The sequence below is a fragment of the Heptranchias perlo genome, chromosome 37, assembly GCF_035084215.1.
Source record: "Heptranchias perlo isolate sHepPer1 chromosome 37, sHepPer1.hap1, whole genome shotgun sequence".
NCBI classification, from domain to species: Eukaryota; Metazoa; Chordata; class Chondrichthyes; order Hexanchiformes; family Hexanchidae; genus Heptranchias; species Heptranchias perlo.
The window spans coordinates 9,693,182-9,716,506 of NC_090361.1; the positions used below are offsets into that span (position 1 = coordinate 9,693,182).

A 23,325-nucleotide genomic window follows, 5' to 3' on the forward strand; every position below is an offset into this window, starting at 1 on the left:
GTGACCCTCTCATTAACCCCCCGGTGACCCTCTCACTAACCCCCCGGTGACCCTCTCGCTAACCCCCCCGGTGACCCTCTCGCTAACCCCCCCGGTGACCCTCTCGCTAACCCCCCCGGTGACCCTCTCGCTAACCCCCCCCCGGTGACCCTCTCGCTAACCCCCCCCCGGTGACCCTCTCGCTAACCCCCCCGGTGACCCTCTCACTAACCCCTCGGTGACCCTCTCACTAACTCCCCCAGTGACCCTCTCACTAACCCCCCCCCCCCCCCCGGTGACCCTCTCACTAACCCCTCCGGTGACCCTCTCACTAACCCCTCCGGTGACCCTCTCACTAACCCCCCCGGTGACCCTCTCACTAACCCCCCCGGTGACCCTCTCACTAACCCCCCGGTGACCCTCTCACTAACCCCCCGGTGACCCTCTCACTAACCTGTCCTTGTATTTGATCACTGCCTCCACGGTTTTCTTCATTTTTTTGGTGAGGTTTGGAGGGTTTGGCGATAATTTTTCAGCCGGCGGTCGCCCTCGTTTCTTTTTCTTCTTCTCATCATCGTCCTTGTCCCGGGTGCTGCGCGTGCTGGTGGTCGCCATGACCACGGGAGGGTCGACATCCCGCTTTCGCTTGCGGGCTTTTTTCTGACGAACCTCTTCTTCAATCTCCTCGAGGTTGCCCTCTTCTATGGCCTGTTGGAGAGAAAAGATCACAATGAAACCCATCCTTTTTGGTACCTTATTCAGCCAGTGGACCTGCAATGTGTATGTGTGTGTGCACTTCTGATGTGATGGGATAGATCAGCTGTCCTCTTGCTCTGTATTTATCCCGTTCCCTCTGTACGGTTCACTCACTGAGGGCCACACAGATGAGGTGCTTCCATTGCCATGGAATTCAACTAACAGATACAGTCGATAACTCGCTGCTTCAGCTATCCTGGTTTCGTTGACCATATACAACAGCTCCTGTCACGACCGTATCTTTGTGGACCTGAAGACTGCCTCTGGAAGGCTGGTGCCCCCTTGTGTGATGGTGCGTCGTGTTTGGTCAGTGCTGCTCATGTGTAAAAGTGCCCAAGGGAAGGGTTGCATTCCCACGCACTCACACTCCTACCTTGAGCCACTGTTTCTCGGTTAAGGAGTCGCTGTAGTCCACTTCCTTGCGCTCCCGCGAGCCTCGGCCGAACATCTTCTCCTCCTCCTCCTCGCAGGTCAGCCTCTCCACCTCAGCGTCGTCTTTCAGGATCCAGTTGGGAAGCTCGTCCTCCTCCATCAACCGTGGCTTTCGCTTTGGATTCCTGGCCTCCTCGCGGCGACGGTCCAGGTCCATGCGCTAAACCAAGCAGAGACAACTCAACGGATCTCCTCATTGGCATCCCCTTTAATTTCTGGGTTAGTGGGACTTCCTGCGCTGGCTCAATGAGCTGTCAATCACACACGGATCCACCTCCCAGCAGGACGAATAAGCCCCCCCCACCCACCACTCCCCGCCTCCAATTGCGGGATTTCCCCATCTGCTGCAAGACCCCTGTTCAGGCTATGGATGTAGAGCGAGGGGTTCCCACGTTGAAGGAAAGGCTCATACCGTACTCAGCAAAAGAAAGGTAGGATTTGCATTTATATAGTGCCTTTCACAACCTGGGAAGCCCCAAAGTGCATTACAGCCAATGAAGAACTTTTGAAGTGTAGTCACTGTTGTAATGTAGCAGCCAATTTGCGCACAGCAAGGTCCCACAAACAGCAATATGATAATAACCAGATAATCTGTCTTAGGTGTTGGTTGAGGGATAAATATTGGCCAGGACACTGGGAGAATACCTCTGCTCTTCTTTGAATAGTTCCAATGGGATCTTTAATGTTCACCTGAGGGCAGACGGGGCCTCGGTTTAACGTCTCATCTGAAGGACGGTAGTACTGCACTGAAGCGTCAGCCTGGATTTTGTGCTCAAGTCTCTGGAGTGGGACTTGAACCCACAACCTTCTGACTCAGAGGCGAGAGGTGTTACCCACTGAGCCACGGCTGACACCACCTGGTGCCCCAGTAGGTAAGTACAGAAACCACTGTATCACTAAACCACGCAGACCTGAAGGTCCCAGCTTCGATTCTCAATCTACTGAATCAGCTGGTTTCAGCCAGGCCAGCAGTAGGGCTGCTATAATTGGCCTCAGCACCCTTGGATTAGAGAGGGGTGGGGTGGGGAGGGGGCAAATCGGCTAGGGATCCTGATCACTATCCAGAGACTCCCGATGGAAAGTGCATCTGTGGAGAGTGGGCAAGGACAGCTATGATGCATTCCAAGGTTGAATATGCGGCTGACACTTACTGTCTAGGCTCACACACAAAGGATGGCAACTTGGGCAAGGTACCAGAGGGCTTAAGGGCCCATAGAAACCGTGCACCAGCATGAGTCAGGGCCTTCAGGAGAGTAGGGTAGAAAGAAATCAGGGGAAAAAAATGGCCCAACGCAGTTACAGTGGAAACCTCGACTGTGCATTCATCACTACTCACCATGAAGAGATCGAATTCCTCTTCGTGTCTGGCTATCATCTGATTCACTGTCTCATCATCAGGAACCTCATCTTCTTCCTGCAATCAAACCAGTTGCAGGTTAAAGGTCGCACGATGGGAGCAGGGAGGAGGGAGTGGGGGCTGGAGGCAATGCAGCCGATTCCTCTGGAATATAAATATTCTAAATCGCTTTTCTTTTAACTGGTATCGCTCTTCAGAGGACAGTGAAGGGAGGAGGGGGGGGTACAATACCCTAAAGCACGGTGCCAGAGAGTCCTCAGACGCGGGTTGAGAGCTCGAGGACCTACATCCCATTCTGAGTTCCCAAGCTTGGCCAGGTCACTGAGAGTCAAGGCTGATCCCTCCTCACTTTGGGTCGGGGAGGATCGTCAGCCTGTCAAACACCACCAGGCAGCTGGCTCCAAAGTGGCACCGCCATGCCCATCAGCCAGGGTACAGTGCACGGCACATGCAGGTCTGGGAAGAAAGTACAAGGCACTAAGAAAGAAAAACAGGCAATAACATTTAAAATGAGCTCTTCAGCAGGTCCAAAATCTGGCCATGGTATATTTTCGACACGGCATATTTGATCAGATGTGGTGAGTAAGGGAGTAACCAAAGTTACCATTCCAGTGCCAGGGGCCACAGACTGGAAACCCACCCCAGACTTAGTGGTCACTTGTACCTGGTTTCTGGTCAGTAGAGGATTGCAGTCTGAGCCAAGTGGCTAACAGGCATGAGGTGCTGCATCCAACAGCAGTCAGGACAAACCAAATATCAGATCAATAAATCAAAGACGTACGATGCTTCTGCACCCCTTTCTCAACCAACTGGCTGAGGAGATGCCTGCTTTCACCCACCCAGCTTCTCGGAGAGACTCTAACCAGTACAGCACAGGAGGCTACGGAGGAAGAAAAAAGTCAGCAAAACAATCCCTCCCCTCATGGTCATTCATATATAAAAGAGGGCAACAGGGCGCCATGCGGAACAGATCTTTAACAATCTGCAACCGTGACATTGACATGAAGCGGGAATCATGAGGCGAACATTCCACTTAAGGCTGCTTTATGACTCTCATTTCCGGTCTGAATTCACATTAAATTGCAGTCAGCTTCACAAAACACAGCACAAACAACAAAATGAGCTTTGGATTTACACTGTAGACCATTTTAGGGAATACACGCCACACTATTATAAGGAGATATAACTCAGTGTCCTGGGACACTGGATAATACTTAACACAGCAAAGTTAATAAAGTGATATTGCTGAGAGCCTCATATGAGAGTGGTGTGTGTAACAGAGTGTTATAACTGGGAGCCTTATATGGAGTGCAGTGTGTGTAACAGAGTGTTATAGCTGGGAGTCTTATACTGAGGGTGGGGTGTGTAACAGACAGTGTGTTATAATTAATTGCCTTATACTGAGGGTGGGGTGTGTAATGTAACAGACAGTGTGTTATAATTGATTGCCTTATACTGAGGGCGGGGTGTGTAACAGACAGTGTGTTATAACTGAGAGACTATTATAACTGGGAGTTTTATAATGAGAGCGGGGTGTACGCCATAAGTCTGTTTATGTTCCCGTGATCCAAAACATTATTTAACGCAGTGAAACATCAGGTGCCTGGGCATGCAGTTACAGACAATGCAAGAAATCAGTTAGAAAAAAGAAGGGACAAAGTCAATGTTTTTTCTGTACTTTTTATTTGCTCTGCCATTTCTTACCAATTATTCCCCACATCCTATCTGGAGGAGAGATAACTGCAGCCCAGGGGGAAGGGGAAGGAATGACCCACGGCCCCTTGCTCGCAGGGACTGAGACCGGGAACGTCTGCCCTCAGGAGGAACAAGAACGCCACCGTTGGCTGAACAAGGCAGCTGGTCTCCAAGGGTTCGGCCCTGAAAGATCTCAGTACAACTGTGGCTAATCGGTGGTGTGAATCAAGAGGCAGAGGGGGGGGTCAGTGATTTGATGGTGTGAATGTGCCTCAGACAAGAACCATATTTAATCACCTCCTCGCATGATTCAGCTGCCGCCCCCAGCAGGGGCGCCATTTCCTTTCTGTTCTTAAATCGCTTATTTTTATTCCTGAAATTAGGGGGGTAATTTTAACCCGGAGCCGGAAAGAGGGGGGGTCGAATCGCGGTCGGGAAACCCAGAAGTACTGGTTTCGCAGACGTCCTTATGATTTTGACGTAAGGATGTCTTTTATTTTTTTTTGTCAGTTTGCCGTCCAACTGGCTGGCCTGATTGACAGGCTGGGCTCAGTCGGACAGGAGCAGAGCAAGGAAGAGGACGTGAAAAGGTAAATCTTCAGGTAAGTCTTTCATTGTATGGATGGGGAGGGGGGGCATGAGGGGCACGGGGGCACCAATGGGCATGTGGCACTGATAGGCATGGGGTACCGGTGGGCATGGGGTTCACGGCGGGGGGGGGTCAGTCATCGGAGGAGGGATTGGGGGTCATCGCTGTGGTCCGCGATGGATGGGGGGGGAATCGGGGGTCATCGTTGGAGGGGGGGAATCGGGCGTCATCGCAGGGGTCCGTGATCATTGTAGGTGGTATTGGGGGTCATAGCGGGGGTCTGTGATGGTTGGGGGGAAATCAGGGATCATCGCAGGGGGGGGAAATTGGGGGTCATCGCAGGGGGGGGATCGGGGGTCCGCGATCGTTGTGGGGAGGATCGGGGGTCATCAGGGGGGGTCTGTGATCGTTGCGGGGGGGGATCGGAGATAGGGGGGTCCACGATCGTTGTGGGGGGGGGGGGGGGGGGGTCGCTGCAGGTAGGCTCATTAGGCCTGGGGAGAAGCACTCCTGCTCCTCCGGACCCAGAAGCAGTGCCAGAAAGGCACTTACCAGCACTTTCGGGCCTTCTCGCCTCCTTTCGCATGGCATGAAGGAGAAGCCCCGGGAATCCAGACCCCCATGGGTTGAAATTGAAAAACCTTTCAAAATGGAGGCCCGCAGCCTCCTTGAAAGGTTTTAGTCACCAACCCGCCTCCTGGGAGTTGGTTGCCCGCCCCTCATCCCATCCTGGAAATGGGTGGGTCGGGTGCGAGTATGAAATTGATGCGATTTTCAATGCCCCCCCCCTCACCCCCATCCCCAAACCACCCGTTTTTCAAAGTTAAAATTCTGCCCTAGATAACTTATCATTTCTCCAGCCTTGCCCCAGCAACCATTCCCTGAGCTGGCTGCAAAGGCTTCTGCTGGCAAGGCGCAGAGAGGAGGTGGGCCTGACTCTCCCTGCCCATGGGGACAAGTCTCGGTCCCTTGAACCTGATACCAGGATCAATCCTACTGGGAGCTGTCAATCCATCACCGATGGTTCAGCAGAACAATGGCCTGAGGTCAGCTTAAAACAAAAAAAAATCAGTAACATTTTAAATAAAAGCTCTTCACAGAATCTTTCAGCACGGAAGGAGGCCATTCAGCCCATCGTGCCCATGATGGCTCTTTGAAAGAGCGATCTAATTAGTCCCACTCCCCTGCTCTTTCCCCATAGCCCCTGCAAATGTTTTTTCTTTTCGAGTACTTATCCAATTCCCATTTGAAAGTTACTATTGAATCTGCTTCCACCGCCCTTTCAGGCAGTGCATTCCGGATCTCTCACCCAACACATGGGAAAAATCTTTTGGAAAAAGTGTTCACATCGGCGGAAAACACTGCCATTGTTCCAGCCCTTTTATAACATGGTCCGTGCACAATGTTTAGCGACATTTTGCCAAAGACCCGAAGCAAGAGGAGCTCTCCAGCACAGCCTGAGAATAAGAGGGGCAGATGCAGGTCGGACTACAAACTAGTCTACTTACAGTATGTCCTTCCGATCCTTTCACCTCCGCTGCCACAACCTCAGACTATGTTTATTGGGAAAAAAAAACAACAAACAAACATCCCATTACTTCATTTTTTAGTCACCAATGATTACATGGAAAATTTGAAACAAAAAACATATTTATTTAGAAGTCGTCCCAGCTATTGACGGGGCCAGTGGAAATCTGTGGCAACTTCTGGTCAAATCTGCTTTTGGGGCAAGGGGGTTGTGGCATTTTCAGCATCAAATCTTTATAATAGAGCTCCATGTCCAAGAGTTGGATTAAAAAAAACCAGATGGAATCACAACCACAAGACAGAGATTTTATTGAGGAAACATCTGCCAGCGACGCAGTTTAATTACGAGGAGGGAGTTTGGTCGCCATTGGCAGTGAGATGTTGTCCATTTTATGAGGACGAAATGGGTCATCGTTGAGCTTATGAATTAAAAGCAGAAAATGCTTTAAATATGCAGCAGGTCTGACGCGAAAGATGGGTTAACTTTAATCAATCTTTTGGTCACTTGTCCTAATGTCTCCTTCATTGGCTCGCTGTCAATTATTTTGTCTGATTACCCACCTTAAGAAAGACTTGCATTTATAAAGCGCCTTTCACGACCTCAGGACATCCCAAGGCGTTTGCAGCCAATGAAGTACTTTTGACGTGTAATCATTGTTGTAATGTAAGGAAACGTGGCAGCCGATTTGCGCACAGCAAACTCCCACAAACAGCAATGTGATAATAACCAGGTAATCTGTTTTAGTGATGTTGGTTGGGGGATAAATATTGGCCCCTGGATGCCGTAGATAACTCCCCTGCTCTTCTTCGAAATAGTGCCACGGGATGTTTTACATCCACCTGAGAAGGCAGACGGGGCCTCCGACAGTGCATCACTCACTCAGTATTGCACTGAAGAGTCAGCTTAGATTTTGTGCTCTAGTCTCTGGAGTGGGTCTTGAACCCACGACCTTCTGACTCAGGGGTGAGAGGTATCACAGGTGAGCCTGATCCTCAATGAGCTTTCACATACTCTATCTCACACGAGTACATTCACACGCACGTGCACACACAATTTGCATTTATACAGGGCCTTTAATGTAGTAAAACATCCCAAGGCGCTTCAGGAGCATTATCAGACAAAATCTGACACCAAGCCACATAAGGAGATATTAGGACAGGTGACCAAACGCTTGGTCAAAGAGGTAGGTTTTAACAAGTGTCTTAAAGGAGGAGTGGTGGAGAGGCGGAAAGGTTTATGGAGGGAATTCCAGAGATTAGGGCCTAGAAAGCTGAAGGCACAGCTGCCAATGGTGAAGCGATGAAAATCGGGGATGCACAAGAAGAACGCAGAGTTCTCGGTGCGTTATAGGTCTGAAGGAGATTACAGAGATAGTGAGGGACGAGGTATGGAGGGATTTGAACATGAGGTTGAGAAAACACACACTTCCAGCAGGTATTGCTGAATAACGATCAGGAGCAGGAACCCAGGTTGATTTTCCCCCTCCCTACCTAGCCCAGGGGTGCTGAGTGAGGCATGCCTGTTATATGGAACATATGCACGTTATATATCAACCTGTGCACATTTTAGCGGTGAAGGGGTCGTCAGGTATGAGGGACTTCAGTTATGTGGAGAGACTGGAGAAGCTGGGGTTGTTCTCCTTAGAACAGAGACGGTTAAGGGACGATTTGACAAGGTGTTCAAAATCATGATCGATTTTGACAGAGTAAATAAGGAGAAACTATTTCCAGTGGCAGACGGGTCGGTAATCAGAGGTCACAGATTTAAGGTGATCGGCAAAAGAGGCAACATGAGGTAACATCTTTTTTACGCAGCGAGTTGTTATGATCTAGAATGCACTGCCTGAAAGGGTGGTGGAAGCAGATTCAATAGTAACTTTCAAAAGGGAATTGGATAAATACTTGAAGGGAAAACATTTGCAGGGCTGTGGGGAAAGAACGGGGGAATGGGACTAATTGGATAGCTCTTTCAAAGAGCCGGCACAGGCATGATGGGCCGAATGGCCTCCTCCTGTGCTGTACCTACTGTGATACAACGGTTCAGGTGAGACTGCATTTCCTTTAACACTCACTTCGTCCTGCTCCTCATGTTCCAGTATCGCCTGTAGAAACGCTCGCCTCTCGTGGCTCGAGGACTTCTGATCGAACATGCCGGCCTGGATGACCTTCTGGTCGACATTGAGTTTGTATTTGGCCGCTGCCAGAATCTTCTCCTCCACGCTGTTCACGGTGCATAGACGCAGCACCCGCACTTCGTTCTGCTGTCCGATTCGGTGCGCGCGGTCCTGAGCTTGTAAATCCTAAAATGAGACAAAGATACGACAAGGATCAGAAATGATGGCTTTTGGTCCTGTCCCCAGTGATAAGCCTCCCCTCCCCCCCTCCTAGAAGGTAGGCTGGCACCCTGGCTCCCCTGCCTCTATCGCTGCTGTTCTGTAACTGACCAGCAGGAGGAGGAAAAGAGCACCCTGATTCGACTAATCTGGAGCGAATGCCAGCTGTCCTCCACATGTCACCCTCCGTCCTATATTGTGGCTGAGATTATGGTTAAACTGTGAGGAGCATCTCAGCACAAAAGCAGCACTACAGCGTTATGGGGCACCGTGCCCAGTTCCTGAATACACCGACTCCCCCTGGGGTACACGCTGCTCCTCCTGTCCTGAAGGCGCTGACTCCCCCTGAGTACACACTGTCCCCATCTCTCCTGAATACACCGACTCCCCCTGGGGTACACGCTGCTCCTCCTGTCCTGAAGGCACTGACCTCCCCTGAGTACACACTGTCCCCATCTCTCCTGAAAACAATGACCCCCCCTGGGATACACGTTCCCCCTCCTCTCCTGAAGGCGCTGACTCCCCCTAGGGTACACACTCCCCCCTCCTCTCCTGAAGGCGCTGACTCCCCCTAGGGTACACACTCCCCCCTCCTCTCCTGAAGGCGCTGACTCCCCCTAGGGTACACACTCCTCCCCTCTTCTGAAGGCGCTGACTCCCCCTGGGGTACACACTCCTCCCCTCCTCTCCTGAAGGCGCTGACTCCCCCTGGGGTACACACTCCTCCCCTCCTCTCCTGAAGGCGCTGACTCCCCCTGGGGTACACACTCCTCCCCTCCTCTCCTGAAGGCGCTGACTCCCCCTGGGGTACACACTCCTCCCCTCCTCTCCTGAAGGCGCTGACTCCCCCTAGGGTACACACTCCTCCCCTCTTCTCCTGAAGGCGCTGACTCCCCCTGGGGTACACACTCCTCCCCTCTTCTCCTGAAGGCACTGACTCCCCCTGGGGTACACGCTCCTCCTCCTCTCCTGAATGCAATGACTCCCCCTGGGTACATGGCTCCCCCTCCTCTCCTGTAAATGTTGATGCCCTCCGATACCCCACCAAATTGGCATTCTTCATGTGCGAGCTTAGACAGAGGGTTATTGCCTACTGATCAGAAGCAAGAACCCTGACTAACTTTCCCTCCCTCTCTAAACTCTGGGACACTGAGGCCAACGGTAGAAACCTGCCACCTCCCTGGAGATCATAGAATCATACGGCACAGAGGGAGGCCATTCGGCCCATCGTGCCTGTGCTGGCTCTTTGAAAGAGCTATCCAATTAATCCCACTCCCCCTGCTCTTTCCCGACGGCCCTGCAAATGTTTTCCTTTTCAAGTATTTATCCAATTCCCTTTTGAAAGTTACTACTGAATCTGCTTCCACCACCCTTTCAGGCAGTGCATTCCAGATCATTACAACTCGCTGCGTAATAAAACATTCTCCTCATCTGGGGCCTGGTTCTTTTGCCAATTAACTTAAATCTGTGTCCTCTGGTTACCGACCCTCCTGCCAGTGGAAACAGTTTCTCCTTATTTACTTTATCAAAACCCTTCATAATTTTGAACACCTCTACTGATTCTCTGCTCTAAGGAGAACAACCCCAGCTTCTCTAGTCTCCCCACATAACTGAAGTCCCTCATCCCTTTTTATCATGTTCTGGTATCACACTGGAAAAATAAAACCTTGTCATAACATCTAAACGGCTGGTTCCGGAGGAGGTTACATAATGAGGATTAAGAGACCTGGATAAGCAATTGCATTGAGCAGCAGCTCAGCAAATTACTGATAACAGTTATCAACAGTTAATGAACAGCCATAGGTGGGGAGATAGGTGGGTTAATTACTTCCGCCTGTTTACAGCAGGACCATAAACCCACAAACAGATAGCACAGGGTGAGGGACAAACAGCGAGCAATCCTGTTAGCCTTTATCCAACTGCAGCTGGGTGAAAGTGAGAGCGGTCAACAGATGATGTCTGCACCCCCCCACCCACACACGATTTACAATAATTGCTGCCCCCTCCACCCCATGCTGCCCCCTGCATCCGAGGGAGGGCTCGGATCTTATACCCCTGGGCCCTGACAGCAAACTGGGCAGACTCGCTCTCCGATTTGCAGTGGTTATGGCACTGGACCAGCAACCCAGAAATTATGAGTTCAAATCCCACTTGGGAAATTGAAGTCAATAAATCTGGTAATTTGTGGACAGGCTCCAGATAAAGTGATCTGTGAAAGTTGCCTGGTGTCGTACAAACCGACCAGTTCACTGATGCCTCTTCAGGGAAGGGAACCTGCTGTGCTTACCCGGTCTGGCCTATAAGTGACTCCAGTCCCACCCTAAATGATTCCAGGATGGCATGTTGCCTCCCTGGTGCCAGGATCAAGGATGTCACTGAGCGGCTGCAGAACATTCTGCAGGGAGGGTGAACAGCCAGAGGTCATGGTCCATATTGGTACCGACGACATAGGTAGAAAGAGGGATGAGGTCCTGCAGGCAGATTTTAAGGCGTTAGGAAAGAGATTAAGAAGCCGGATCTCAAAAGTAGTAATCTCCGGATTATTCCCGGTGCCACGTGCTAGCGAGTATAAAAATATAGCGAGGATAGAGCAAATGAATGCATGGCTGGAGTGATGGTGCAGGGGGGCTTTAGATTCCTGGGGCATTGGGACCAGTTCCGGGGGAGGTGGGACCTGTACAAGCCGGATGGGTTGCACCTCGAAGGGCCGGTACCAATATCCTCATAGGGAGGTTTGCTAGTGCAGCTGGACAGGGTTTAAACTAGCTTGGCAGGGGGATGGGAACCTGAGCGTAGATTCAGAAGGGACAGAAGCAGAGCTGGAAATGGAAGGCAGAAAATTAGTAAGTGAGTTTGGAAAGCAGAGGAAACAGAGGTTTAATGGTATATGCCTCAATGCAAGGAGTATAGTGAATAAGGCAGAGGAGCTAAGGGCACAAATAGACATATGGAAGTACAATATCTTAGCTATTACTGAAACATGGCTTAAACAGGGGCAGGAATGGCAGCTCAACATTCCTGGTTACAGGGTTTTCAGACGAGATAGAGAGGGGGATAAAAAGGGAGGGGTGGGTGGCAATATTGGTTAAAGGAACAATTACAGCTGTGAGGAGGGTTGATCTGTTAGAAGGGTCATCAAATAGCAGAGGCTTTGACTATCATTTTCCGATCCTCCCTGGCTGCAGGCGTGGTGCCGGAGGATTGGAGGACTGCTAACATTGTACCGTTGTTTAAAAAGGGAGAAAGAGATATACCGAGTAATTATAGGCCAGTCAGTCTAACCTCGGTGGAGGGCAAATTATTGGAATCAATCGTCATTTAGAAAGGCATGGGTTAATCAAGGACAGTCAGCATGGATTTGTTAAGGGAAGGTCGTGTCTGACTAACTTGATCGAATTTTTTGAGGCGGTAACAAGGAGTGTCGATGAGGGTAACGCATTTGATGTAGTCTACATGGATTTTAGCAAGACTTTTGCCAAGGTCCAACATGGCAGACTGGTCAAAAACGTAAAGGCCCATGGGATCCAAGGGAAGGTGGCTAGTTCGATCCAAAATTGGCTCAGTGGCAGGAAGCAAAGGGTAATGGTTGACGGGTGTTTTTGTGACTGGAAGGCTGTTTCCAGTGGGGTCCCGCAAGGCTCAGTACTAGGTCCCTTGCTTTTTGTGGTATATATTAATGATTTGAACTTGAATGTGGGGGGCTTGATCAAGAAGTTTGCAGATGATACAAAAATTGGCCGTGTGGTTGATAGTGAGGAGGAAAGCTGTAGACTGCAGGAAGATATCAATGGACTGGTCAGGTGGGCAGAAAAGTGGCAAATGGAATTCAATCCAGAGAAGTGTGAGGTAATGCATTTGGGGAGGGCAAAAAGGCAAGGGAGTACACAATAAATGGGAGGATACTGAGAGGTGTAGACGAACAAAGGGACCTTGGAGTGCATGTCCACAGATCCCTGAAGGTAGCAGGGCAGGTAGATAAGGTGGTTAAAAAGGCAGATGGGATACTTTCCTTTATTAGCCGAGGCATAGAATATAAGAGCAGGGAGGTTATGCTAGAACTGTATAAAACATTGGTTAGGGCACAGCTTGAGTACTGCGTACAGTGGTCACCACATTACAGGAAAGATGTGATTGCACTAGAGAGGGTACAGAGGAGATTTACGAGGATGTTGCCAGGGCTGGAGAATTTTAGCTATGAGAAAAGATTGGATAGGCTGGGGTTGTTTTCTTTGGAACAAAGGAGGCTGAGGGGAGATTTAATTGAGGTATATAAAATTATGACAGGACTAGATAGAGTCGATAGGGAGAACCTATTTCCCTTAGCAGAGGGGTCAGTGACCAGGGGGCATAGATTTAAAGTAATTGATAGAAGGATTAGAGGTGAGCTGAGGAGAAATTTTTTCATCCAGAGGATGGTGGGGGTCTGGAACTCACTGTCTGAAAGGGTGATAGAGGCAGAAACCCTCAACTCATTTAAAAAATACTTGGATGTGCACTTGAAGTGCCGTAACCTTCAGGGCTACGGACCAAGTGCTGGAAAGTGGGATTAAGCTGGATAGCTCTTTTTCGGCCGGCACGGGCACGATGGGCCGAGTGGCTTCCATCTGTGCCGTAACTTTCCATGATTCTATAGGTGGTTGATTGGCATCAACGGTTCAAGACCTTCTCTGGGCAACATGGGGACAGGTGATAAATGGGGCGTCGCCATCACCCCCATATCCTCTCTGTGCCACTCTACGGTGTGTCGCACAGCAACAGTGCACTGTGACACTGGGCCCCGTTTCCTTTGAGCTGGTGGCTTCTGCAGTTAAAAGGACCATTCCACACCATCCACGTGAGCAACCGAAATGTGTGGGGGGGAGGAACTGAAGGGGGGACCTCCAAATACTGCACCCCGATGGAACTCTGAGTGTTGAGTATATAACCTCATCAGCTGCCTAAGTGAGGAAGGATATTCTGATTCCAGCCTGCCTCAGGATTCAGGATTGTAACAGTCTGGGGGTAATGGTTTAATGTTCCAAAGCCAGACCCATAAAGAGAATTCTTTAGGTTAATTTCTGGTCGCTGTAATTATAGAAATTAACAGCTGTGAAACTGTTACAGTGCAACATTCAGCGAATAGTCACTTCTAAGTGCAGACCTGCCACCTGTAGATTTTTGGTTTCGCAGACAGACTGTGAGTACAACACCCAACAGGTGGGGTTCGCAACATTTTTCAGACAGTCTCTGAAAGATCTGATTAGGAACAATTTGTCAGCCATATGCCGGTGCTCGGAGAAGATCTGGAGGCTCTGTCCAATTCCACAGGCACAGATCAAGGACACCAGAGTCCTTATTATCGAGAGAGACACAGAGCAGATTATGGCTGTATAAGCAGGCCTGTGTTAACCTTGCTTACGGCACCCCATCACACAGACACGATGATCAGTATTAGAGCAGCAAGTCCTCACAATGATGCGAATCCCAGGCCAGAGCCGTGTCTTCATACCGACCCGATTCGCACCTCCAGCGGGGTGAGGGGTCAGAAAGATTAGACCAGGCGAGGAAGACCCGTGCAGCTCACCCTTCCCGTAGCAAGCTGTGGTCTAACAGTTACAATCGACCCCTATGTGTGTGAAATGCTTCCTGACATCAGTCCTGAAGTTACCATCTCCCAGAACTTGAAGTAGTGACTCAGGATTAACCGTTTCTATACCATTTAGTGTGTTTCATACCCCTTATAAAGTCCTTTGCCTCCTTTCAAACCCTCAACAGTTCAAGATTGTCTAACCTTTCCTCGTGTCTCCACCCTCCCAACACTGCGGAATTCTCCCCACCGCTTCCCCGAGGCTTGAGATCCCTTGTGGCTCGGTGACCAGAACTGATCGCAGTGGTCAGCGTATGGCCTGAGCTGAGCTTCAGCACGGCAGCCTCAGACTGAGAGGCCGAAATGCCACTGGGTGTGATCCCAGTGGTTTCGCCCCCACTGGCATTGAACCCGCTGGGGTTTGTAGGGCCAGTGGGTGGGCACCTCATTTGCACGGGGCAGGTAGGGGCCAGCGCCCTTATGGGCACACCTCCAGCACCTGTCTGCCCCCCTAGTGGCCAGAATCCCCAGCAGCCTCACCTCACTCAGACTGCTGGACCCCACAGGCACGCTGGGTCTGAAATGGGCCAGTGGTGTGGGAACTACTGGCATGGAGAATCTGTGCTCTTGATACATTCCATGTCAGGGGAGCGCGGAGGTTCGGCCCCCCTTTCAGGGCAAGTCGGAAACATCGGAGAACCAAAGTAACCCCCACCCCAACCCCGAGACATTTCAGCACCATAAACTCTACTGATTTCATTCATGGTATCAGACCCCACCCCCAAAGGGGCAACAGGTAGTGTAAGAGGGGTAACTGAGACACGCTCCAGATTAGAATTGTCACAAAACTGTCCCACGCATATTTCATTCTTCTCCCTCCATTTCTCCCCCCCAACCCACTCCTTGCCGTTCCCCGGCCAATGGGCCTACCAACCTGAGTCAGCGACTGTTGGTTCACCGCTGTTCCTCACCCAACCACTAGGAGGCACTTGTAAGCTGCCTGGTTAACATATTCGCCCCTCCTCGGGACCCATCTTTTGGTTCCATGTTTGTCCCATTACCACCCCCTGTTGCCTTGCACTATAATCCCTTTTAATCGCTCCTGCCCTCCATCCTGCCTCAGACCTCTCCCTTTTGTTTTTTCCCTGCCCATTTTTCCTTTGCTCTGTACTTGGTTAAAAGTTGTTAATCTCTACCTTCTCCCAGTTCTGACGAAAGGTCATCGAACCTGAAACGTTAACTCTGTTTCTCTCTCCACAGATGCTGCCTGAACCTGCTGAGTGTTTCCAGCAGTTTCTGTCTCTATGCCTGTTTAACAGATGGGAGTTAAGATACAGATCGGCCATGATCTCGTTGACTGGCGGGACAGGCTCGATGGGCTAAATGGCCTCCTCCTGTTCCTATGTTCCTCTGCTGCTGTGAAGATCTTGGGCTTATGGTGGCCGGGTGGGGCACTGAGGGCAAAGTGAACCGTGGGGGTGGGGGGAGGAGATCATGTGTCGGATTCCGGCGGGACTCACTTGGTGTGGGTTCCAGTCGCTGTCGAAGATGATGACAGTGTCCGCGGCCTGGAGGTTCAGGCCCAGGCCCCCGGCCCGAGTGCTTAGCAGGAAGATGAAGTAATGGGAGTTGGGCTCGTTGAACGTCTTCAGGAGCATCCCACGGTCCTCAGATTTGGTGGTCCCTGGGAGAGGACAAGAACAGCGTTGTTAAGACGGCACATGGGGCAGAACCGAGTTCCTGCCCTTCCATCATCTCCGATAGCTCACTGCACGAGTGCCAGGCTCCTGACTGAACCCATGCTCGGTTTGCCTAATAAGACCTTAAAAAAGGCAAACCAAGCATTGGGATTCATTTCTAGAGGGATAGAGCTGAAAAGCAGAAAGGTTATGTTAAACTTGTATAAAACCTTGGTTAGACCACACTAGGAATACTGTGCACAGTTCTGGTCTCCATATTATAAAAAGGATATAGAGGCATTGGAGAAGGTGCAAAGAAGATTTACAAGGATGATACCAGAACTGAGAGGATATACTTACCAGGAAAGACTAAAGCGGCTGGGGCTCTTTTCTCTAGAAAAGAGAAGGCTAAGGGATGACCTCATAGAGGTCTTTAAGATAATGAAAGGGTTTGATAGGGTAGATGTAGAGAAAATGTTTCCGATTGTGGGGGAGTCTAAAACTAGAGGTCATTAATATAAGATAGTCACAAATAAATCCAATAAGGAATTCAGGAGAAACTTCTTTACCCAAAGAGTGGTGAGAATGTGGAACTTGCTACCACAAGGAGTAGTTGAGGCGAATAACATGGATGCATTTAAGGGGAAGCTAGATAAACACATGAGGGAGAAAGGAATAGAAGGATATGCTGATAGGGTGAGATGAAGTTGAAAGGGAGAAGGCTTGCGTGGAGCATAAACGCCGGCATAGACCAGTTGGGCCGAATGGCCTGTTTCTGTGCTGTAGACTCGATGTAACTCGATGGTATTGTCCTTAGAAGCCCAAAGTGGGGGGGGGGCGGAAAGGGGAATCTTAAATTAGAAAAATGATCCAGCTACCTCAGCGATATTTGTGCAGTGTAAAGATATCCTGGGTATGGTAATAGTGGTGGTTATGTTACTGGACTAACAATCCAGAGAACACGAGTTTAAATTTTATTATAGCAGTGTGAGATTTTGAATTCTGTTTAAAAATAAAAAATGCTGGTATCAGTAAAAATGACAATGAACCTGTCCGATTGTTGTAAAAACCGAACTGGTTCACTAATGTCCTTCAGGGAAGGACACCTGCCATCCTTACCCGGACTGGCCGATATGTGTATGGACTCTTAACTGCCCTCTGGTTTCAAGAAGAAGCCCCCTAACACCACCTTCTCAGGGCAAGTAGGGATGGGCAATAAATGCCGGCCTTGTCAATGATGCCCACATGAATTAAAATAAACATCGGTGGCCGATTTGTTGGGTATAATCAGTGATGTTCAGAACGTAACAGTCAGCACCATCTGGTGGTAAATTAATTCCATAACAGGCACAGAGGAGCCAGGGCATCAGTGGCAGCTCGTAAATCATCTCACTGTGTCTTCAACGCTCTGCCAGTACTGCGATGAACCGCCAATCTGAAGGACAATGAAACTCACCAGCCCAAACTGGGAGAATCCTCAGCCAGGGTGCTGTGTGGGAATTAGGGTTGCCAACCATAGGGGGTCGTATTCCTGGAGGTTTCATCACAAGACCCTCCTGCCTCTAACAGTCAAACAGCCCTTTTTCTCCCTCCATCGCCAATTTTTGTTTTAAACTAATAAAGTAAAGGGTTTAAAGAAAATGATAAAAAGGAATACAATTTTTTTTAAACACCTCTGTGATTTTCCTCCCGGGTGTTTGCTCGTAACAGTGTCCAAGAAACTCCAGGACAATCGTGGAGGGGTTGGCAACCCTAGTGTGGGAACAGAGGCCGAGCCCAGTCCCATAGCCGCAGTGTCCTAGATAACTGAGCGGAGAAATTTCAGCCGGTGTTGTGTGTAGAATTATCGTAATCGGGGTGGGGGGAGAATTTTGGGGTGGACCCTGTTACAGTCGGGTTTCCACTCCTGTCTGGTTAGCTCGCCTATATTTTGGTGGGTGGGAGGGGAAGGGAGCGGATTTCCATGAAGACGGAATCTCTCTCTTTGGGCACTATGTGCCCTCCCGCCCCCTGCTCCCGACAGCGTGGCAGGGTGCTGCTCCAGGACCCCAGCAGCACCATTGTCCACCCCTCTTATTGAACCCCCCCCCCCAGGTTTCGGGACGAGGTCAGGGTCAGGTGAAGTCTCGCCCCCACTGGGCGTGGAGCAGGGAGCCAGGAATCTCTCCGCACCGGACTTTAATATGGAGGGGTCCGGGGGCTCCCCCTGGTGGCTCTCTTAGTAAGTGCTGTAATGAGGTGTAAAGTTTCAGGCTCCAAACCTTTTTTTACTGAGCTAGCTGATCTTAGTCAGGTTACCCGTATGGCCACTATAATTGGCCTCAGCACCTCTGAGCTAGGGAGAGGGGACGAGGTAGGGGGGCAAAGTCAACCAGACTCCTGATTATTACCCCATCCTCTGTTGGAAAGTGTAGGTGTGTTTGGATACCAGGTGAGGTTCTCCTGATGACACTCGTGGTGGGGGGATGTTTTAACCTAACCCGCCCATCGGGAAACTGACGGGATTGGGTGCAACTGACTTCAACGGAGAGCAATATCGGGCGGGGTGTAAAACCAGCGTTGCACCCGATCCTGTCAGTTTCCCGACGGCCGGGTTATGTTAAAATGACCCTCTCAGCGTCTAGCCTCCCAAATGAAGAACTGCCTCTTGAATGAGGTACAGTGGGGGAGGGGGGAAAGGGGTGCTGAATGTGGAACTATACCCACAGTGAGAGCAAGTACCTTCAGGATCGGGGCGGGGGGAGCGGGTAGGAGTTGAAACTGCCAGCTGAACACTCACCGTCCAATCGGAGGTACTTGAAGCTGCGGTACGCAAAGTAGTCTTCCATGATGGTCATCAGCGAGGTCATCTGGCAGAAGAGCAGCACTCGGTGATTGGTGGCCCGTAGTTTGGGGAGAATCCTATCCAGCAGTTCGAATTTCCCCGAGGCTCGGTAGAGGTCAGCCCTGCCAGTGAACAACACAATTTAACCGCACTCTGCGCAGGTCTCCCCGCTCAGCACTAGATAAACAGCACATCAGGCAGCCCACAGCAATGGCACTCCAACCCAGCATTAGCATTTATTCTAAACAATTACTATTTGTTTCTCCTTGGGTTCAAGTCCCCACTCCAGAGACTTGATCATATAATCCAGGCTGACACTCCCAGTGCAATGCTGAGGGAGCGCTGCACTGTCGGAGGTGCCGTCTTTCGGATGAGACATTAAACCGAGGACCCGTCTGCCCTCTCAGGTGGACGTAAAAGATCCCACTGCACTATTCGAAGAAGAGCAGGAGAGTTCTCCCCAGCGTCCTGGCCAATATTTATTCCTCAACCTAAACCTAAAAACAGATTATCTGGTCATTATTACATTGCTGTTTGTGGGATCTTGCTGCGCGTGAATTGGCTGTCGCGTTTCCTACATTACAACAGTGACCACACTTCAAAAGTATTTCAATGGCTGTAAAGCGTTTTGGGACGTCCTGAGGTTGTGAAAGGCGCTATATAAATGCAAGTCTTTATTTTTTCTTATACAACCCCACTGATTGGAGATACCCTGAGAAGGCTCGAGTCCACACACCAGGTCCTTGGGGTTGGTATTAGGCCATTGGAAAGCTCTGGGCTGCCTGTTCATAGCTCAGCACCAATTCTCCAGGTCTGCATGCGGCGACAGCAATCACCAGGCAACAGCTCACGAGGCATCTGCCCTCCCTCACCTATACCCTGCTGTCACGGCAACTAACAAACTCAGAGCATCACTTGCAAACTATACAGTGGTGCTCCGCTGTTGCCAGTGATGATCAGGTGATGAAATCGCTCTAGTATTTGAAATGCTGATCAGAGAGTGGGCACCCCATAATCAGACAACGGTAAGGAGTGATCTTCTGGTTTTCTACAGGTCTGTTTGTAGATGGAGATTCTCTGTATGTTCCCACCCTTGGGCCACAGACACTTTCAACTCCTGATCTCAGCCGTCTGACAAATTATCACACAGTCCGTGATTAGGGAATTACCTCAGGTCAGAACGGCCTGTACAGGATGGAGCAGGATCTTAAGCAGCTGATTGCGTGATTCTTTCCTGTGCTGGGACCAGGTTACTGGTTACTAGAGTCACTCATGCACACTCGATTAGTGAAACTCATCCTTCACACTCGACCGGTGAAACTCAACCTTGCACACTCGATCGGTGAAACTCATTGTTCACACTCAGTGAAACTCAGCCATACACACTCAGCCGGTTAAACTCACTGCACACTCGACTCACACTTGATCCAGGTGGGTGCTGCTTTGTGGTGAGGCGTACAGAGCCTGGTCTGACTTACCCTTGTACAATGCCTCCGGTAAATCCCAAGTGTTCTGAAAAAGACTCCTGGTTGGGAAAGAAAAAGGGATGAATCGGTAAATGCGAAGGACACAAACATTGCGATATCCCAAGTTCTCCAGGAGAATTGCAGGCCTGTACCCCGTATCCACTTAACCCCGCCACAGAATCACGTTCAAAACAGCCCATCGCACAGTCTGATTTTTGTCACTGGTTGTGTGAATGGATGGTTTAGATTTTCACAATCAATCACACAAACAGACTTCCACTTCCCACTCCCAAGGTGGGAATTCTGAACACCCTCAACTGTAATTCAAATTTCAATCAGCTCAGGAAAAACGCTGCATCCCAATTAATAGCAGAGCACAGCTCCCATAACACAATACATAGATCAGTGGCCTAAGTTGGGAAAGATGGGAACAGGCTTCATTACACACATACACACACTGCATATCCACAGCCATACCAGGTCATGTCCATTAATAATTAGAAACAGAAGCAGAGCTGATCATCCATCTCCTGCTCAGAGAGCAGCCACACAGAGGGCTTTTAAACCAGCACACCTCCACACTCGGTAGTTTGCTGAAAATTGATGTAATGCCGAGGACACCGGCCCTTGCAGGCACACGGTATTACTGCTGCAATGGTTCAACAGCTAACACACACCCTTTACGCAGCAGACTTACTGCGCAGACTCTCAATTTAAAGAAGTACAAAGACGACAGGAATGAATGCTTACTGTGAGTATGGCACCAGCTGGGCACAGCTGCATATCTCAATGTGAGTTCAGCGTTAAATTATCTACCGAGTCAACGTCCATGGGTTAGTGCATAAATGCACCGCCCAGTATGGTGCTGAGCCACTGGGATCAGGTTGAATCCTTGGTCAGTGCTGAGTTTGCTGATCTCAGCTATGGCAGCAGTTACTGCGCTACGATTGCCCTCCACATGCTTGTGCCAGGTAGGAAGAAATTCAAAAATCAGGCGGGGGCTCATGCTCCTGTTTGCCATCCAGGGACCTCTGCTGGAAAATGCATGCGCATGTGGATACTTTGGGCAAGAACAAGGTTGAGATTTTGTGTGATGCCTTCCATAGTCAAACAGCCCAGTGACTCGTCTTACAGATGAAGAATAGCCTCTTGGGTTAGGGACCGGAGGGCCATCAGTGCATGCAGAGCGTAAACCTGCGAAAGGCAGCACCCCAAGAGGAGGGGAGAAAATTGGGACTCAACCCAAACTAGCCCTCACCCGCTGTCTACATCCAGACAGACAGATGTATAACCATGCAGGTGCACACGCACAACCATGCATGCAGGCGCTCACCACCATGCACACGCACACGCTCAACCATGCAGGTGGACACGCACAACCATGCACACCCACGCTCACCACCATGCACTTGCACGACCATGCACGTGCATGCTCACAGCCATGCACACACACGCTCACAACCATGCATGTGCACGCTCACAGCCGTGCATGCGTACATGCACAACCATGCACGTGTACATGCACAACCATGCATGCACGTGCACATTTTCCAGCAGCGGTGCCTGGGTGAGTGAGCAGGATCAGGAAGCTGGCCCGTTTTCGCCCTACCTTGCACTGGCGAGGTTCATACCTGCTCCCTTTTGCTTGAGCACCTCGTTCCCACTCTGCAGCTCTCTACGATGGCTCAACTGAGATCAGGAGAATTACAAACTTAAAACAAATTCCACACACTGAGAGTAACTGGGGTTTAGCGAATCTGCTTAGTTCAGGCAGCAGGTGATGTGTTTTCGGGGGGTACAGCTATGATTCGTGACAAACAGTGGTGTGCCACCCATCACCCAGGGACGCTGGCGCCTGCTGGGCAGAGCTGCTTACCTCGATCGGCTGGAACATGTACGGGTGGTTGCAAATCTTCCTCAGCTGCATAATGGTGTTCATCAGTGTCTTAGTGCCTCCTTTGCCCTGAAGGGAAAGAGGCAAAGAGCTCACACTTAAACAGCAGCACCCGGCCTGAACCCAACATAATTTTAAACGCCTCTATCAACACATGCCAACCAGACCAAGCGTCCAAACTTGCAAAGCCACAACAGTCTGGCCAAAACTTCATCAGATGGCGGTCACCCAAATACAATTGCCACTTACCACAGTTAGGCAACGGTCAGCAGCAGGCCACACTGTGGGGTAAAGTAACTGTATCGCACAAAACCAATGCATGGTGAATAATGGTGATTAATAACCGACCGTGATTGCCCCGACAAAGGGGTCAGTGCTGGCAGATAACTGGGCCGTCTCCAAACCTTTTTGTCCTTCTCCGAGCCATCGGTCAGCAGCACGCCCTTGGCTTGCATGTGGCGGTACAGGACCCTCTGCAAAGCCGACATGTCGCATTTAATGACGTATTCCACCTGCGAGGGAATAAAGCAGCAATTCAACCGGGTCCGGAGCACGGGGTCACTTCTCACGATGCTGGAGTCGGCCAGTTTACATCACGGACATCATTTGAGATCCGGCCTCTTGCGTGTCCCTCTCCTCTCTGCACCCCGCCATTGGCGGTCGTGCCTTCAGCCGTTTAGGCCCCATGAAGCAAGTGTACTCACACACGATGCAGATATACCCACACACGAGGCGAGTGTAGCCACACACAAAGCAGGTGCACCCACACACGAGGCGAGTGCACCCACACACGAGGCGAGTGCACCCACACATGAGGCAAACGTACCCACACAAAGCAGGTTTACCCACACAAGGCGAGTGTCCCCACACACAAAGTAGGTATACCTACACACAAGGTGAGTGTACCCACACACAATGCAGGTATACCCACACATTAGGCTAGTGTACCCACACACGAGGTGAGTGTACCCAAACACAAAGCAGGTATACCCACACACGAGGTGAGTGTACCCACACACAAAGCAGGTATACCCACACACGAGGTGAGTGTACCCACACACAAAGCAGGTATATCCATAAACAAAGCTGGTATACCCACACACAAAGCAGGTATACCCCACACAAAGCAGGTGTACCCACACACGAGGTGAACGTACCCACTGAGTACCAGAGTAAACCCAGTGTGGGTCAGCGTTCCGATTCACTTCCTCATGACACTCCCTGGGCC

The 23,325-nt window shown here is 50.4% G+C and overlaps 1 protein-coding gene and 1 long non-coding RNA gene across 9 annotated transcripts in view; one reads left to right on the plus strand and one right to left on the minus strand.

Moving 5' to 3' along the window:
• LOC137304486 (uncharacterized) overlaps positions 1-16,965 on the plus strand; it is a 37,049-nt gene extending 20,084 nt beyond the window's left edge. Inside the window, exons 3-4 of the long non-coding RNA XR_010958584.1 lie at positions 4,730-4,821; positions 15,495-16,965. This is a non-coding gene — a long non-coding RNA (uncharacterized lncRNA). The remainder of the gene's footprint in view (positions 1-4,729; positions 4,822-15,494) is intronic.
• The window catches only part of smarca4a (SWI/SNF related, matrix associated, actin dependent regulator of chromatin, subfamily a, member 4a), a 107,221-nt gene that overhangs the window by 5,373 nt on the left and 78,523 nt on the right, over positions 1-23,325 (minus strand). For 4 of the 8 annotated variants that reach the window (XM_067973096.1, XM_067973100.1, XM_067973097.1 and 1 more), the window contains 10 exons: positions 22,502-22,609; positions 22,080-22,166; positions 20,216-20,262; positions 18,693-18,859; positions 15,755-15,918; positions 8,408-8,635; positions 6,317-6,361; positions 2,504-2,581; positions 1,109-1,327; positions 434-687 (listed from right to left, as the gene is read on the minus strand). In XM_067973096.1, the coding sequence (XP_067829197.1) occupies positions 434-687; positions 1,109-1,327; positions 2,504-2,581; positions 6,317-6,361; positions 8,408-8,635; positions 15,755-15,918; positions 18,693-18,859; positions 20,216-20,262; positions 22,080-22,166; positions 22,502-22,609 (1,397 nt within the window). The remainder of the gene's footprint in view (positions 1-433; positions 688-1,108; positions 1,328-2,503; positions 2,582-6,316; positions 6,362-8,407; positions 8,636-15,754; positions 15,919-18,692; positions 18,860-20,215; positions 20,263-22,079; positions 22,167-22,501; positions 22,610-23,325) is intronic. The other 4 variants (XM_067973102.1, XM_067973101.1, XM_067973099.1 and 1 more) reach the window with 1 other exon arrangement.